Raw genomic sequence first — 16307 nt, forward strand, 5'->3', positions numbered from 1 at the left:
TCCCCCTATGGTCTCAGCTCAGTCATAAAGTCAGAACCTAGACTCTACAAGCTAGGTCCATTATTTAGAATTTGGAATCTTGCTCCTATTCTACAAGGAGCCAATCAGAGTGCCGGGAAGGTCTGGATGCTTAAACGACTCCAAAAGTGTGAAATGGCAACCTATTCCCTATATAGTGAACTACTTTGACCAGTAACACAATCAAAAGTAGAGCGCTATATATGGAATAGAGTGCCATTTGGGACACAGGCGCACAGAACAGAGCTGAGAATAAATAGAGCAGGTCAGACCACGGGCACAGCGTCAGTCTCAGCCATGGATCTGGACCATAGCTGCACACACTGATGGTGACGGTCAGTCATGATGGAACCCGAGTTGGGAGTCTGCTGCCAATGTTTGAAGAGCTGAAGGAAGTTCTTCTTATAATCATCATCAAAGTAAATAGTAAATTGTACCATTGGCAATGGAGATATTATATAGACTTCATACACTACATGGCCAAAAGTATATAGACAAACCTTCAAATGAGTGGATTCGACTATTTCAGCCACACCCGTTGCTGACAGGTGTATAACATGGAGCATACAGCCATGTAATTTCCATAGACAAACATTGGCAGTGGAATGGCCTTACTGAAGAACTTAGTGACTTTCAATGTGGCACCGTCATAGGATGCCACCTTTCCAACAAGTCAGTTTGTCAAATTTCTGCCCTGTTCGAGCTGCCCTGGTCAACTCTAAGTGCTGTTATTGTGAAGCGGAAAAGTGTCTAAGTGGAAGGGCACACAAGCTCACAGAATGGGACTGCAGAGTGCCGTCATGTGTTGCAACACTCTACCGAGTTCCAAACTGTCTCTGGAAGCAACATCAGCACAAGAACTGTTCGTCGGGAGCTTCATGAAATGGGTTTCCATGGCCAAGCAGCCGCACGCACACAAGCTTAAGATCACCATGTGCAATGCCAAGCATTGGCTGGAGTTGTGTAAAGCTCGCCGCCATTGGACCCAAACAGTGGAAACACATCCTCTGGAGTGATAAATCACGCTTTGCCATTTGGTAGTCCGATGGCTGAATCTGGTTTTGGCGGATACCACCTTTGGGATGAATTGGAATGCCACCTGGGCGCCAGGCCTAATCGCCCAACATCAGTGCCCGACATCACGAGTGTTTGTGCCTGAATGGAAGCAAGTCCCCGCAGCAATGTTCTAACATCTAGTGGAAAGCCTTCCAGTGGAGGATGTTATAGGAGCAAAGGGGGGACCAACTCCATATTAACGGCCATGATTTTGGAATGAAATGAGCAGGTGTCCACATACATTTGGCCATGTTGTGTAGGTAGAAATACTGTAGTCAGCTAATTTAATGAAGCTACAAATGGGCACATACTGTAACCTTTAAATATACTACATAGTGCTGACAAGTAAACGCAAAGCTATAATCCCCTAAAACTGTTAAATGGCTAACACCTACTGTTCCTCCTCACACCTACGCTGCTACTAAAATTACTATGGATTATTACCACTACGATTTTGTTCATTGATTGCCATGATCATTAGTATCTATTTATCCTGGTACTGCTCACTATTAGTCCTGTTCACATGTATACATCGACAACTCAATAGCCCATAATGATCAAATGAAAACGTGTCGAATATGAAATACAGAAAAAAAATCTAATTTACATACATAAGTATTCACACCCCTGACTCAATACTTTTTAGAAGCACCTTTGGCAGCGATAACAGCCGTGAGTCTTTCTGGGTATGTCTCCAAGTGCTTTCCACACCTGGATAGTGCAGCATTTGCCCATTATTATTTTTTAAATTCTTCAAACTCAGTCAAATTGGTTGTTGATCATTGCTAGACAACCATTTTAAGTAGATTTAAGTCAAAGCGGTAACTGGGCCACTCAGGAACATTCACTGTTTTCTATGTAAGCAACTCGGAGAATTTGGAGAGTGGTACTCAGTAATGGGTTGTATTGGATTGCCCCAAACATAAAACTTTGTCATCAGGACAAAAAGTTATTGCTTTGCCACATTACTTCAGTGCCTTGTTGCAAACAGGATGCATGTTTTGGAATATTGTTCATCTGTACAGGCTTCCTTCTTTTCACTCGGTCAATTAGGCTAGTATTGTAGAGTAACTACAATGTTGTTGATACATCCTCAACTTTCTCCTATCACAGCCATTAAACTGTGTAACTGTTTTAAAGTCACCATTGGCCTCATGGTGAAATCCCTGAGCGGTTTCCTTCCTCTCCAGCAAGTTAGGAAGGACGCCTGTGTGTAGGGTGTGTCGATACACCATTCAGAGTGTAATTAATAACTTCAACATGCTTTTTTTTGTTACCTCTTACTCGTGAACTTACCTCTTACTCGTGAACTTACCTCTTACTCGTGAACTTTTTTTTGCCGTGCCATAACAAAGGGGTTGAATACTTATTGAGCCAAGACATTTCAGCTTTTCATCTTTAATTACATTGTAAAAATTTCAAAAAAAATAATTCCACTTTGACATTATGGGGTATTGTGTGTAGGCCAGTGACAGAATCTCCATGTAATCCATTTGTTATTCAGGCTGTAACACAACAAAATGTGGAAAAAGGCAAGTGGTGTGTATACTTTCCGAAGAAACTGTATATATTATAATTCTATATATACACACTCCTTTTTCCAGTCACTTTTCAGCCTCATTTACATGTTTATCTGCCTATCACGCCTACACTGGCACTCTGCACACACACTAACACCCTCACACACCCACCCACCACTTATGCTGTTGCCATACTGTTGACTATTGTTATTTATCCTGCTACCAGTCTCTTTCTCCTAATCGCCCGCCGAAAATAACATACCGTATATACTGTAGCTTCCCGTATTATTTCTTATGTTTTCTGTATTATATATATACACGTAAATGATTTATTATACTATATTAATATTGATTACTGCACTGTTACAAGTTAAGCACTTCACTGTATCTGTGCATCTGACAAAACTTTAACTTGAAGGCAGACATTCTACTGTAAGCAGAATCACATAAATCCAGATCATAGTCAAAGTCACAATGGGGCGGTTTCACGGACACAGATTAAGCCTGGCGCATCGGGCTCTGGTCAAAATGTGTGCACTATATAGGGGATGGGGTGCCATTTGGGACACATCCCTAGTAGGAGACAGGACATAGTGGTCATAAAGCCTGGGTCAGTGGTACCCCTCTGTTCCTCTCAAAAACACCCATATGTCCCAAATGAGTGGGCGTACAATGATGGATGCATCATGCACTTCATGGATGATTCAAGAGGACAAACTCAATTTTGCACACGCACACACAGAGTTTTGAAAGGACGAGGTGGATTTACACGCTTCCGTGACAGAAACACACAGACACACACAGCTTTGGCTAGTCGTTGGAAGCAAATGTTGTTCCATTATGTCACCAATCAATTTAAAAGCCAATCAATGGCCAGCTTGTTGACATGGAGAACAGATAGAAACATGCTTATCTAATTGATTGGATGTGCAAAACCATCACCGGTCTGTAATACTGATGGATCGGAAACATTCCTGTTCCTTGAACTAGATTTAAAAATCACGACTCCACATATTCTGCATTCCCCATTTGCTACAGAACACGACAAAACAACACTGACTACAATTGACAGCTAGTTACAGTAGTTCATAGAGACTAGTGTATGTAAACTACTGACCCACTGGAATTGCGGTACAGTGAACTATAAGTGAAATAATCTGTCTAAACAATTGTTGGAAAATAACTGATGCTCTAATCGACGTGCCAAAACTATAGTTTGTTAGAAATTAATTTGTGGAGGTGTTTAAAAACAAGTTCTAATGACTCCAACCTAAGAGTACGTAAATTTCTGACTTCAACTGTACCTGTCTATATAAAGTTCCCACAGTTGACAGTGCATGTCAGAGCATAAAACCAAGTCAAGAGGTCAAAGGAACTGTCCATAGGACTCCGAGACAGGATTGTGCACAGATCTATATTATATTATTATTGCATTATTGAAGGTCCCCAAGAACACAGCGGCCTCCATTCTTAAATGGAAGAAGTTTGGAACCACCAAGATACTTCCTAGAGCTGGCCACCAGGCCAAACTGAGCAATCAAGGGATAAGGGCCTTGGTCAGGGAGGTGAACAAGAACCCGATGCTCACTCTGACAGAGCTCCAAAGTCACTCTATGGAAATGGGAGAAGTTGTCCAGAAGGACAACCATCTCTGCATCACTCAAACAGTTAGGCCTTCATGATAGAGTGGCTAGATGGAAGCCACTCCTCTGTAAAAGGCACAACAGCCCGCTTGGAATTTTACAAAAGGCACCTAAAGACTCTCAGACCATGATGAAACGAAAAAATGTAACTTTTTGGCCTGAATGCCAAGCATCACGTCTGGAGGAGACCTGGCACCATCCCTACGGTGAAGCATAGTGGTGGTGGCAGCATCATGCTGTGGGGAGGTTTTTCAGCGGCAGGGACTGGGATGGTAGTCACGATTGAGGCAAAGATGAATGGAATAAAGTACAGAGAGATCTTTGATGAAAACCTGCTCCAGAGTGCTCAGGACCTCAAACTGGGGCGACGGTTCACCTTCCAACAGGACAACAACCCTAAAAACACAGCCAAGACAACACAGGAGTGGCCTCGGGCAAAGTCTCTGAATGTCCTTGAGCGGCCCAGGCAGAGCCCGGACATGTACCCAATCGAACATCTCTGGAGAGACCTGGAAATAGCTGTGCAGCAATGCTGCCCATCCAACCTGACAACGCTTGAGATGATCTGCAGAGAAGAATGGGAGGGAATCTCTAAATATAGGTGTGCCAAGCTTGTAGCGCCATACCCAAGAAGACTTGATGCTGTAATCGCTGCCAAAGGTGCTTCAACAAAGTACTGAGTAAAGGGTCTGAATACTTATGTAAACGTGATCTTACATTTTCTAATTTGTTTATAAATTCTCAAACATTTCTAAAAACCTATTTTTGCTTTGTCATTACGGGGTATTGTGTTTAGATTACTGAGAGGAAAACAATAATTTAATACACTTTAGAATAAGGCTGTAACGTTACAAAATGTGGAAAAAGTTAAGGGTTTAGAATTCTTTCTGAAGGCACTGCATTTAAAATAATATATAAAATGTAATAATATATAAAAACAAACTCAGCAAAAAGTCCCTTTTCAGGACCCTCTCTTTCAAAGATAATTCATACAAATACAAATAACTTCACAGATCTTCATTGTAAAGGGTTTAAACACTGGTTCCCATGCTTATTCAATGTACCATAAACAATTAATGAAAATGCACCTGTGGAACGGTCGTTAAGACACTAACAGCTTACAGACGGTAGGCAATTAAGGTCACAGTTATGAAAACTTAGGACACTAAAGAGGCCTTTCTACTGACTCTGGAAAAACACCAAAACAAAGATGCCCAGGGTCCCTGCTCATCTGCGTGAACGTTTCTTAGGCATGCTGCAAGGAGGCATGACAACTGCAGATGTTGCCAGGGCAATAAATTGCAATGTCTGTACTGTGAGACGCCTAAGACATTGCTACAGGGAGACAGGATGGACAGCTGATCATCCTCGCAGTGGCAGACCACGTGTAACAATACCTGCACAGGATCGGTACATCTAAATATCACACCTGCGGGACAGGTACAGGATGGCAACAACAACTGCCAGAGTTACACAAGGAAGGCACAATCCCTCCATCAGTGCTCAAACTGTCCGCAATAGGCTGAGAGAGGCTGGACTGAGGGCTTGTAGGCCTGTTAAAAGGCAGGTCCTTACCAGACATCACCGGCAACAACGTCGCCTATGGATACAAACCCACCGTCGCTGGACCAGACAGGACTGGCAAAAAGTGCTCTTCACTGATGAGTCGCGGTTTTGTCTCATCGGGGCTGATGTCAGATTCACGTTTATCGTCAAAGGAATGAGCGTTACACCGAGACCTGTACTCTGGAGCGGGATCGATTTGGAGGTGGAGGGTACATCATGGTCTGGGGCGGCGTGTCACAGCATCATCGGACTGGGCTTGTCGTCATTGCAGGAAATCTCAATGCTGTGCGTTACTGGGAAGACATCCTCGATCCCTCATGTGGTACACTTCCTGCAGGCTCATCCTGACATGATCCTCCAGCATAACATGCCACCAGCCATACTGCTCGTTCTGTGTGTGATTTCCTGCAAGACAGGAATGTCAGTGTTCTGCCATGGCCAGCGAAGAGCCCGGATCTCAATCCCATTGAGCACTACTGGGACCAGTTGGATCGGCGGGTGAGGGCTAGGGCTAGCCCCAGAAATGTCCTGGAACTTGGAGGTGCCTTGGTGGAAGAGTGGGGTAACATCTCACAGCAAGAACAGCAGTACTGCAGTACTTAATGCAGCTGGTGGCCACAAAAGATACTCACTGTTACTTTTGATTTTGACCCCCCTTTTGTTCAGGGACACATTATTAAATTTATGTTAGTCACATGTCTGTGGAACTTGTTCAGTTTATGTCTCAGTTGTTGAATCTTGATATGTTCATACATATATTTACACATGTTAAGTTTGCTGAAAATAAATGCAGTTGACAGTGAGAGGACATTTTTTCCCCGCTGAGTTTATACACATTACCGTTCAAAAGTTTGGGTTCACTTAGAAATGCCCTTGTTTTTTTAAAGAAAATCTCATTTTCTGTCCATTAAAATAAGATCAAATTGATCAGAAATACAGTGTAATTTCTAATGTTGTAATTATCTACATAGGTGTACAGAGGCCCATTATCAGCAACCATCACTCCTGTGTTCCAATAGCACGTTGTGTTAGCGAATCCAAGTTTATAATTTAAAAGGCTAATTTATCATTAGAAAACCCTTTTGCAATTATGTTAGCACAGCTGAAAACTGTTATTCTGATTAAAGAAGCAATAAAACTGGCCTTCTTTAGACTAGTTCAGTATCTGGAGCATCAGTATTGTTGGGTTCGATTACAGGCTCAAAATGTCCAGAAACAAAGGACTTGCTTCTGAAACTCAGACTATTCTTGTTTTGAGAAATGAAGGCTATTCCATGTGAGAAATTGCCAAGAAACTGAAGATCTCATTCAACTCGGTGTCCTACTCCCTTCACAGAACAGCACAAACTGGCGCTAACCAGAATAGAAAGAGTGGGAGGCCCCGTTGCACCACTGAGCAAGAGGACAAGTACATTACAGTGTCTAGTTTGAGAAACAGACGTCTCACAAGTCCTCAACTGGCAGCTTCATTAAATAGTACTCGCAAAACACCAGTCTCAACGTCAACAGTGAAGAGGCGACTCCGGGATGCTGGCCTTCTAGGCAGAGTGTCTGTGTTCTTTGGCCCATCTTAATCTTTTCTTTTTATTGGCCAGTCTGAGATATGGATTTTTCATTGCAACTCTGCCTAGATGCCAGCATCGCCTCTTCACTGTTGACGTTGAGACTGGTGTTTTGTGAGTACTATTTAATGAAGCTGCCATTTGAGGACTTGTGAGACGTCTGTTTCTCAAACTAGACACTAATGTACTTGTCCTCTTGCTCAGTTGTGCACCGGGGCCTCCCACTCCACTTTCTATGGAATAGCATTAATTTCTCAGAACAAGAATAGACTGATGTTTTTCCGAAGAAAGTTATTTGTTTCTTGCCAATTCGAGCCTGTAATCGAACCCACAAATGCTGACGCTCCAGATACTCAACTAGTGCAGTGCTTCTTTAATCAACACAACCGTTTTCAGCTGTGCTAACATAATTGCAAAATGGTTTTCTAACAATGTCTACACTGTATTTCTGATCAATTTGATGGTATTTTAAAATGGACAAAAAAATGTGCTTTTCTTTAAAAAACAAGGACATTTCTAAATGGCCCTAAACCTTTGAACGGTAGTGTATATATATATATGGTATATATATGGGGGATTGGAAATGATGCAGACAATTACATTGATAGAAGCCACAATCTATTTGCAATATTAAAGCGGATCTATCCCCGTCCCCCAAAAATGCAATAATAATAAAATGTCCCAGTTCTTCCATGGTCTGCATACTCAGACATGTCACCCATTGAGCATGTTTGGGATGCTCTGGATTGACGTGTTCGAAAGCATGTTCCAGTTCCCGCCAATATCCAGCAACATCAAATCAAATCAAATCAAATCAAATTTTATTTGTCACATACACATGGTTAGCAGATGTTAATGCGAGTGTAGCGAAATGCTTGTGCTTCTAGTTCCGACAATGCAGTAATAACAAGTAATCTAACTAACAATTCCAAAACTACTGTCTTGTACACAGTGTAAGGGGATAAAGAATATGTACATAAGGATATATGAATGAGTGATGGTACAGAGCAGCATAGGCAAGATACAGTAGATGGTATCGGGTACAGTATGTACAAATGAGATGAGTATGTAAACAAAGTGGCATAGTATAGTATAAAGTGGCTAGTGATACATGTATTACATAAGGATACCGTCGATGATATAGAGTACAGTATATACGTATGCGTATGAGATGAATAATGTAGGGTAAGTAACATTTATATAAGGTAGCATTGTTTAAAGTGGCTAGTGATATATTTACATCATTTCCCATCAATTCCCATTATTAAAGTGGCTGGAGTTGAGTCAGTGTCAGTGTGTTGGCAGCAGCCACTCAGTGTTAGTGGTGGATGTTTAACAGTCTGATGGCCTTGAGATAGAAGCTGTTTTTCAGTCTCTCGGTCCCAGCTTTGATGCACCTGTACTGACCTCGCCTTCTGGATGATAGCGGGGTGAACAGGCAGTGGCTCGGGTGGTTGATGTCCTTGATGATCTTTATGGCCTTCCTGTGACATCGGGTGGTGTAGGTGTCCTGGAGGGCAGGTAGTTTGCCCCCGGTGATGCGTTGTGCAGACCTCACTACCCTCTGGAGAGCCTTACGGTTGAGGGCGGTGCAGTTGCCATACCAGGCGGTGATACAGCCCGCCAGGATGCTCTCGATTGTGCATCTGTAGAAGTTTGTGAGTGCTTTTGGTGACAAGCCGAATTTCTTCAGCCTCCTGAGGTTGAAGAGGCGCTGCTGCGCCTTCTTCACGATGCTGTCTGTGTGAGTGGACCAATTCAGTTTGTCTGTGATGTGTATGCCGAGGAACTTAAAACTTGCTACCCTCTCCACTACTGTTCCATCGATGTGGATAGGGGGGTGTTCCCTCTGCTGTTTCCTGAAGTCCACAATCATCTCCTTAGTTTTGTTGACGTTGAGTGTGAGGTTGTTTTCCTGACACCACACTCCGAGGGCCCTCACCTCCTCCCTGTAGGCCGTCTCATCGTTGTTGGTAATCAAGCCTACCACTGTTGTGTCGTCCGCAAACTTGATGATTGAGTTGGAGGCGTGCGTGGCCACGCAGTCGTGGGTGAACAGGGAGTACAGGAGAGGGCTCAGAACGCAACCTTGTGGGGCCCCAGTGTTGAGGATCAGCGGGGAGGAGATGTTGTTGCCTACCCTCACCACCTGGGGGCGGCCCGTCAGGAAGTCCAGTACCCAGTTGCACAGGGCGGGGTCGAGACCCAGGGTCTCGAGCTTGATGACGAGCTTGGAGGGTACTATGGTGTTGAATGCCGAGCTGTAGTCGATGAACAGCATTCTCACATAGGTATTCCTCTTGTCCAGATGGGTTAGGGCAGTGTGCAGTGTGGTTGAGATTGCATCGTCTGTGGACCTATTTGGGCGGTAAGCAAATTGGAGTGGGTCTAGGGTGTCAGGTAGGGTGGAGGTGATATGGTCCTTGACTAGTCTCTCAAAGCACTTCATGATGACGGATGTGAGTGCTACGGGGCGGTAGTCATTTAGCTCAGTTACATTAGCTTTCTTGGGAACAGGAACAATGGTGGCCCTCTTGAAGCATGTGGGAACAGCAGACTGGTATAGGGATTGATTGAATATGTCCGTAAACACACCGGCCAGCTGGTCTGCGCATGCTCTGAGGGCGCGGCTGGGGATGCCATCTGGGCCTGCAGCCTTGCGAGGGTTAACACGTTTAAATGTCTTACTCACCTCGGCTGCAGTGAAGGAGAGACCGCATGTTTTCGTTGCAGGCCGTGTCAGTGGCACTGTATTGTCCTCAAAGCGGGCAAAAAAGTTATTTAGTCTGCCTGGGAGCAAGACATCCTGGTCCGTGACTGGGCTGGGTTTCTTCCTGTAGTCCGTGATTGACTGTAGACCCTGCCACATGCCTCTTGTGTCTGAGCCGTTGAATTGAGATTCTACTTTGTCTCTGTACTGGCGCTTAGCTTGTTTGATAGCCTTGCGGAGGGAATAGCTGCACTGTTTGTATTCGGTCATGTTACCAGACACCTTGCCCTGATTAAAAGCAGTGGTTCGCGCTTTCAGTTTCACACGAATGCTGCCATCAATCCACGGTTTCTGGTTAGGGAATGTTTTAATCGTTGCTATGGGAACGACATCTTCAACGCACGTTCTAATGAACTCGCACACCGAATCAGCGTATTCGTCAATGTTGTTATCTGACGCAATACGAAACATCTCCCAGTCCACGTGATGGAAGCAGTCTTGGAGTGTGGAGTCAGCTTGGTCGGACCAGCGTTGGACAGACCTCAGCGTGGGAGCCTCTTGTTTTAGTTTCTGTCTGTAGGCAGGGATCAACAAAATGGAGTCGTGGTCAGCTTTTCCGAAAGGGGGGCGGGGCAGGGCCTTATATGCGTCGCGGAAGTTAGAGTAACAATGGTCCAAGGTCTTTCCTCCCCTGGTTGCGCAATCGATATGCTGATAAAATTTGGGGAGTCTTGTTTTCAGATTAGCCTTGTTAAAATCCCCAGCTACAATGAATGCAGCCTCCGGATAAATTGTTTCCAGTTTGCAGAGAGTTAAATAAAGTTCGTTCAGAGCCATCGATGTGTCTGCTTGGGGGGGGATATATACGGCTGTGATTATAATCGAAGAGAATTCTCTTGGTAGATAATGCGGTCTACATTTGATTGTGAGGAATTCTAAATCAGGTGAACAGAAGGATTTGAGTTCCTGTATGTTTCTTTCATCGCACCATGTCACGTTAGTCATAAGGCATACGCCCCCGCCCCTCTTTTTACCAGAAAGATGTTTTTTCCTGTCTGCGCGATGCGTGGAGAAACCGGTTGGCTGCACCGCTTCGGATTGCGTCTCTCCAGTAAGCCACGTTTCCGTGAAGCAAAGAACGTTACAGTCTCTGATGTCCCTCTGGAATGCTACCCTTGCTCGGATTTCATCAACCTTGTTGTCAAGAGACTGGACATTGGCAAGAAGAATGCTAGGGAGTGGTGCGCGCTGTGCCCGTCTCCGGAGTCTGACCAGAAGACCGCCTCGTTTCCCTCTCTTTCGGAGTCGTTTTTTTGGGTCGCTGCATAGGATCCACTCCGTTGTCCTGTTCGTAAGGCAGAACACAGGATCCGCGTCGCGAAAAACAACGCACAGACATTGAAGAGGAGTGGGTCAACATTCCACAATCCACAATCAACAACCGCGCTGCATGAGGCAAATGTTAGTTTCTCCAGATGCTGTCTTTCTGATGCACACCCCTACCTTTCTAAAAAAGATATCTGTGGCAAATATATCTAGGTCTGTTTTCCAATTCATGTGAAATCCGTAGATTAGGTCCTAATGAATTTATTTCTGATTTCCTTATATGAACTGCAACTCAGTAAAATCTAGGAATTTATTGCATGTTGCGTTTATATTTTTGTTCAGTATAATTTCCTCCTTATCAGAGAGATGAGGGATGGGGTTCCTCTTCTCTCTTCCTCTTCTGTCGACCATCACTGCGGTCTTCCTCCTTGGGTGTTCACAGCTCTAACCAACCAACCGACCTACCGCCCAAAACAAATCCCTTTAACTCACGTCAAAACGCACCCAGGGCTGCCTCGCTTTCTCTCTCGCTCTTTCCTTCCATCGGTCTTGCAACCTACATTCCACAATGAGAGTCAAGGTAAGTCTCTAACTCTCTCCCATCTCTCTCGAACATACTAATATAAGGACAAGAAAATAAAACACTACATCTTATCATTTTGACCTCATGCAGATCAAAAAGTCCACAAGCGTAAACATACTGACTGAGTCAGTGCCAATATCCAACAGGAGTCAACAACAATTCAAATAACGTATGTGTCTGTTGGTGTCCCGTCTGACAGACTGAAACAAACAGGACTACACTGCATTCAAAAAACACAGCCCAATCAGACAATGATTCAGAGAATGTCATATGCTCACACACATAGTGTACAAAGAATGACCAAAACTGCCTTGAACAAAAATGATTCATTACACTTAGGATCATGTATCAATACACCCAGGCACTACAAAGATACAGGCGCCCATCCTAACATAGTTGCCGGAGAGGAAGGAAACCGCTCAGGGATTTCACCATGAGAACAAAGGTGACTTTAAAACAGAGTTTAATGCCTGTGAAATGGGAAACCGGAGGATGGTGAGCAAAACATGCTGTCTAGAGACAACTGCCTAGATACAAAAGGCTTTCCCTAATCAACCAGGGTTTCTTTGATGAGAAAAAGAAAAGGAACTCACCTGTCTTTGATGGACATCTGTCTAGCCGACATGGCTTCTGAGAGCTCTATGTCCTCTTGCTCAGACTGGACCAGGCTGTGTGTGTGTCCCAGACCACTGCTGCCGTCCGTGTGTGTGTCCGCCCCGCCCAGCTCCCGAGCCTGAGGCAGCAGTGTGTGTGGAGAGAGAGATGCACTCCTTAGCTGCTCTGCTGCTCTCGATGATGACACACTAGAGTCTGGCAGCTCTGCACACACACAGGAAGGTGTTAGTAGAGCTCCCCTAGCACAATCATGTTTGCAAACACACTTATCAAAAATCTCTAAAACAGCTGTAGAAAAGCGTAACACTCTCACAATGTTAAAACCCTCCGCCCTGTTGCGAACCTCCCTCTACAGAAGCCACACCATAAGAGAGTCTCTCGCTCTCGGCTGGTCCGTGCCCTAACAGGCTGCGAGAAAAGCCAAACGCTGATACAGACTGACAAGACAAAACAGGGGAGAGCTTGCTAGAGTCTGCGCCCAGAGTGAATTGTCAAATAAGGGAAAGCTTGAAAACCACAGACACTGCGTGTGAACATAATTCATAGAGACACAGGAAGTTTTTTTTTGATGAGAGAGATACAGCATCTCTGGTATATCTGCAGCTTAACACTTAAGTTTACACTGTGTCGTACGTAGTATTGGCTATGTTGATGTTTTTTGCGAGTAGTCTACCTGGATTTCATTTACAACAGGAGCCATAGTGGGAGTACCAAGGGGGAAATAAATGTATTTGATTGAGCTAATGTGATCTGTCAGATGGTCGGCATCGGAAATCATTTCATAACTCTCTCCCACAAACACACAGCCAAGCGATGATCAGAATTATTGGCACCATTGATAAAGAGGAGCAAAAAAGACTGTATAAAATAAATAAAACAAATACTGAGGTATATTTTATGCTGAAAATTATACTAATACAATTGCTCAGAGAAATAGATTGTGTATAAGTCATAAAAACAAATCTAAAAAACATTGCGGTTAAAATGATTGGGACCCCTGTTTTCAATACTCTTTCACCCTCGCGTTACGAGGATAAAGACAGCGAGCCTCTTTCAGAAAACAACGAGATTGGAGAGCACGTTGGGAAAGATGTTAGACCATTACTCTGTAGAGAACAGGGGTTGAATAGTAATTGACTCAATACATTTTAGCTTAATTTGTAAAAAAATAAAAATACAAAAATAAAAATCCACTTTAACATTATGGGGTATTGTGTATAGGCCAGCTACAAAATCCTTGATATCCTTTGTTTGTGCTTATGGATTGCCCTCTTCAATTCAAACCATAGGTTTTCAATGGGGTTTAAGTCCAGAGACTGAAACAACCCTTCCTCCCTCACACTCTTTGACCTTTTGAAGTTTTGTTGTGTTACAGTCTGAATTTAAAATGGATTACATTTAGATTTTGTAGCTGGCCTATACACAATACCCCATAATGTCAAAGTGGATTTTTATTTTTTTATTTTTTTTGACAAATTAAGCTAAAATGTATTGAGTCAATAACTATTCAACCCCTGTGTTATGGGAAGCCTAACTACATTTAGGAGTAAACATTTGCTTTTTTTTTTTTCAAGTCACAAAATAAGTTGAATGGACTCTGTGTGCAATAATAGTGTTTAACATTTTATGACTACCTCATCTCTGTACCACACAAATTATTTTTAAGGTCCCTAAATTTCAAACACAGATTCAACCACAAAGACCAGAGAGATTGTCGCAAAGAAGGGCACCTATTGGTAAATGGGTAAAAAAAAAACGCACACAAAAAGCAGACATTGAATATCTCTTTGAGCATGGTGAAGTTAGAATTTACACTGGTGTATCAATACACCCAGTCACTACACAGATACAGGCGCTCTTCCTAACTCGGAGAGGAAGGAAACCGTTCAGGGATTTCACCATGAGGCCAATGGTGACTTTAAAACAGTTAAAAGCTGAGGATGCATCAACAACATTGTAGTTACTCTACAATACTAACCTAATTGACAGAGCGAAAAGAAGGAAGCCTGTAACAGAATAAAAATATTCCAAAACATGCATCCTGTTTGCAACAAGGCCCTCAAGTAATACTGCAAAAATAATGTGGCAAAGGAATTCACTTTTTCTCCTGAGTACCAAAATCCAATACAACACATAACTGAGTACCACTCTCCATATTTTCAAGTATCATGTTATGGTTATGCTTGTAATAGTTATGGACTGGGGAATTTTTACGGATAAAAAAAATAAACAGAGTGGAGGTAAACACAGGCAAAATCCTAGAGGAAAACTTGGCTCAGTTTACTTTCCACCAGACACTGGGAGATGAATTCAGCTTTCAGCTGGACAATAACCTAAAACAAAAGGCAGAATCTACACAGGAGTTGCTTACAAAGACAGTGAATGTTCCCGAGTGGCCGTGTTACAGTTTTAACTTAAATCTGCTTGAAAATCTATGGCAAGACATGACAATGGTTGCCTAGCAATGATCAACAACCCTGTCAGACCACAGCCCCTGGAAGCTTGTCTCACCAGCATTGCTGGGGAGTAGTGAACTACATGTAATTTAACTACATTTTTGTTGGTAGTAGAACTAAACTTCAATCGTGTTGGTGTTTTCAGTAGTTATATCACTTTTTGTTGTTGTAGCGATGTAGCCAACTACTGGAACTACACACTACTTGTTCTGCAAAAATAAACAATAATATGGGTGTGCAAGATTTTCCTTTCTTTGTTGGCACCAGACCTGCCAGAATTCTCACTTGAAACATAGTTTCTGTGTTTAATAGGCTAAACTACACATTCTGTTAACATCTGACTGCAGAGTGATCTGTTCTTGCAATTTGTACTCCATGACATTTCAATATGATAATTTATCACTATATTTTTCTTAAGGGCAGCTTCAGTGTAGCTTACTTATTCCAGTGTGAAGTAGTTGGTAGCTTGGTAAACTATATTTTCAGAATAGCTTCTGCTTACCAGTGCTGATGACCTTTGATCTGTGTCCGTCTGGGTCCTGGAGGTCTAATGATGACTGTCTCAGATAGCCCCTCTGCTCCTGGTGCTGCCTGTGGTCCTGGTGGAGACCACCACCACCAGTCTCTGTCCCCTTCAGCACACGCTGGGGCTCCACACCCTCACCACCACCCATCCTGGCCAAATTCTGGTCCTCCTCCCATTCCCTCTCACCAGACCATGCCTGAGGCATGGGGGCCTTTCTGACACCTCCCTCCGGAGAGGGCAACTTTCTCTTCCCTCCCCACAGATCGCCCTCCTCTCCCTGGGGGAGGATGGTGGTTGAGTCAGTCTGGTTCGCCTGGAGATCCAGAGAGGCTTGGTGGTGGGGGCCAGGCACAGACCTCCAGACGGCATTGGAGGGTTCTGTGATCTGGGTGGGAGGGCTAGGGTGGTGGGGGATGGACCTTTCGCAGTACCCAGGGTTGGGTGCCTCTGCTGGGCTACCCCCACCCCCAGTGGCTAAGTGGATGTCCCCTGCGTGGTCTGTGGCGACCGTGGCCCCAGGTCTGAGGGCAGATGAGAATAGCTGGCCCAACTTGGCCCCGTTATGGATCTGGGTCGAGGGAAAAGGGGGAGAGCGAGAGAGAGCGAGAGAGAGCGAGAGCGAGAGAGAGCGAGAGAGAGAGCGAGAGCGAGCGAGAGAGCGAGAGAGCGAGAGAGCGAGAGAGAGAGAGAGAGAAGAGCGTGAGAGAGGCAGAGAGAGAAAACAAA

General features: G+C 44.0%; 1 protein-coding gene across 1 annotated transcript in view; it reads right to left on the reverse strand.

Annotated features, from left to right (window-relative positions):
- The window catches only part of LOC139367240 (supervillin-like), a 118193-nt gene that overhangs the window by 50515 nt on the left and 51371 nt on the right, over positions 1-16307 (reverse strand). The window contains exons 15-16 of the mRNA XM_071105473.1: positions 15558-16149; positions 12578-12803 (exon numbers count right to left, since the gene is read on the reverse strand). Coding sequence (XP_070961574.1) covers positions 12578-12803; positions 15558-16149 — 818 coding nt within the window. The remainder of the gene's footprint in view (positions 1-12577; positions 12804-15557; positions 16150-16307) is intronic.

Source organism: Oncorhynchus clarkii, chromosome 15 (assembly GCF_045791955.1).
Source record: "Oncorhynchus clarkii lewisi isolate Uvic-CL-2024 chromosome 15, UVic_Ocla_1.0, whole genome shotgun sequence".
NCBI lineage: Eukaryota > Metazoa > Chordata > Actinopteri > Salmoniformes > Salmonidae > Oncorhynchus > Oncorhynchus clarkii.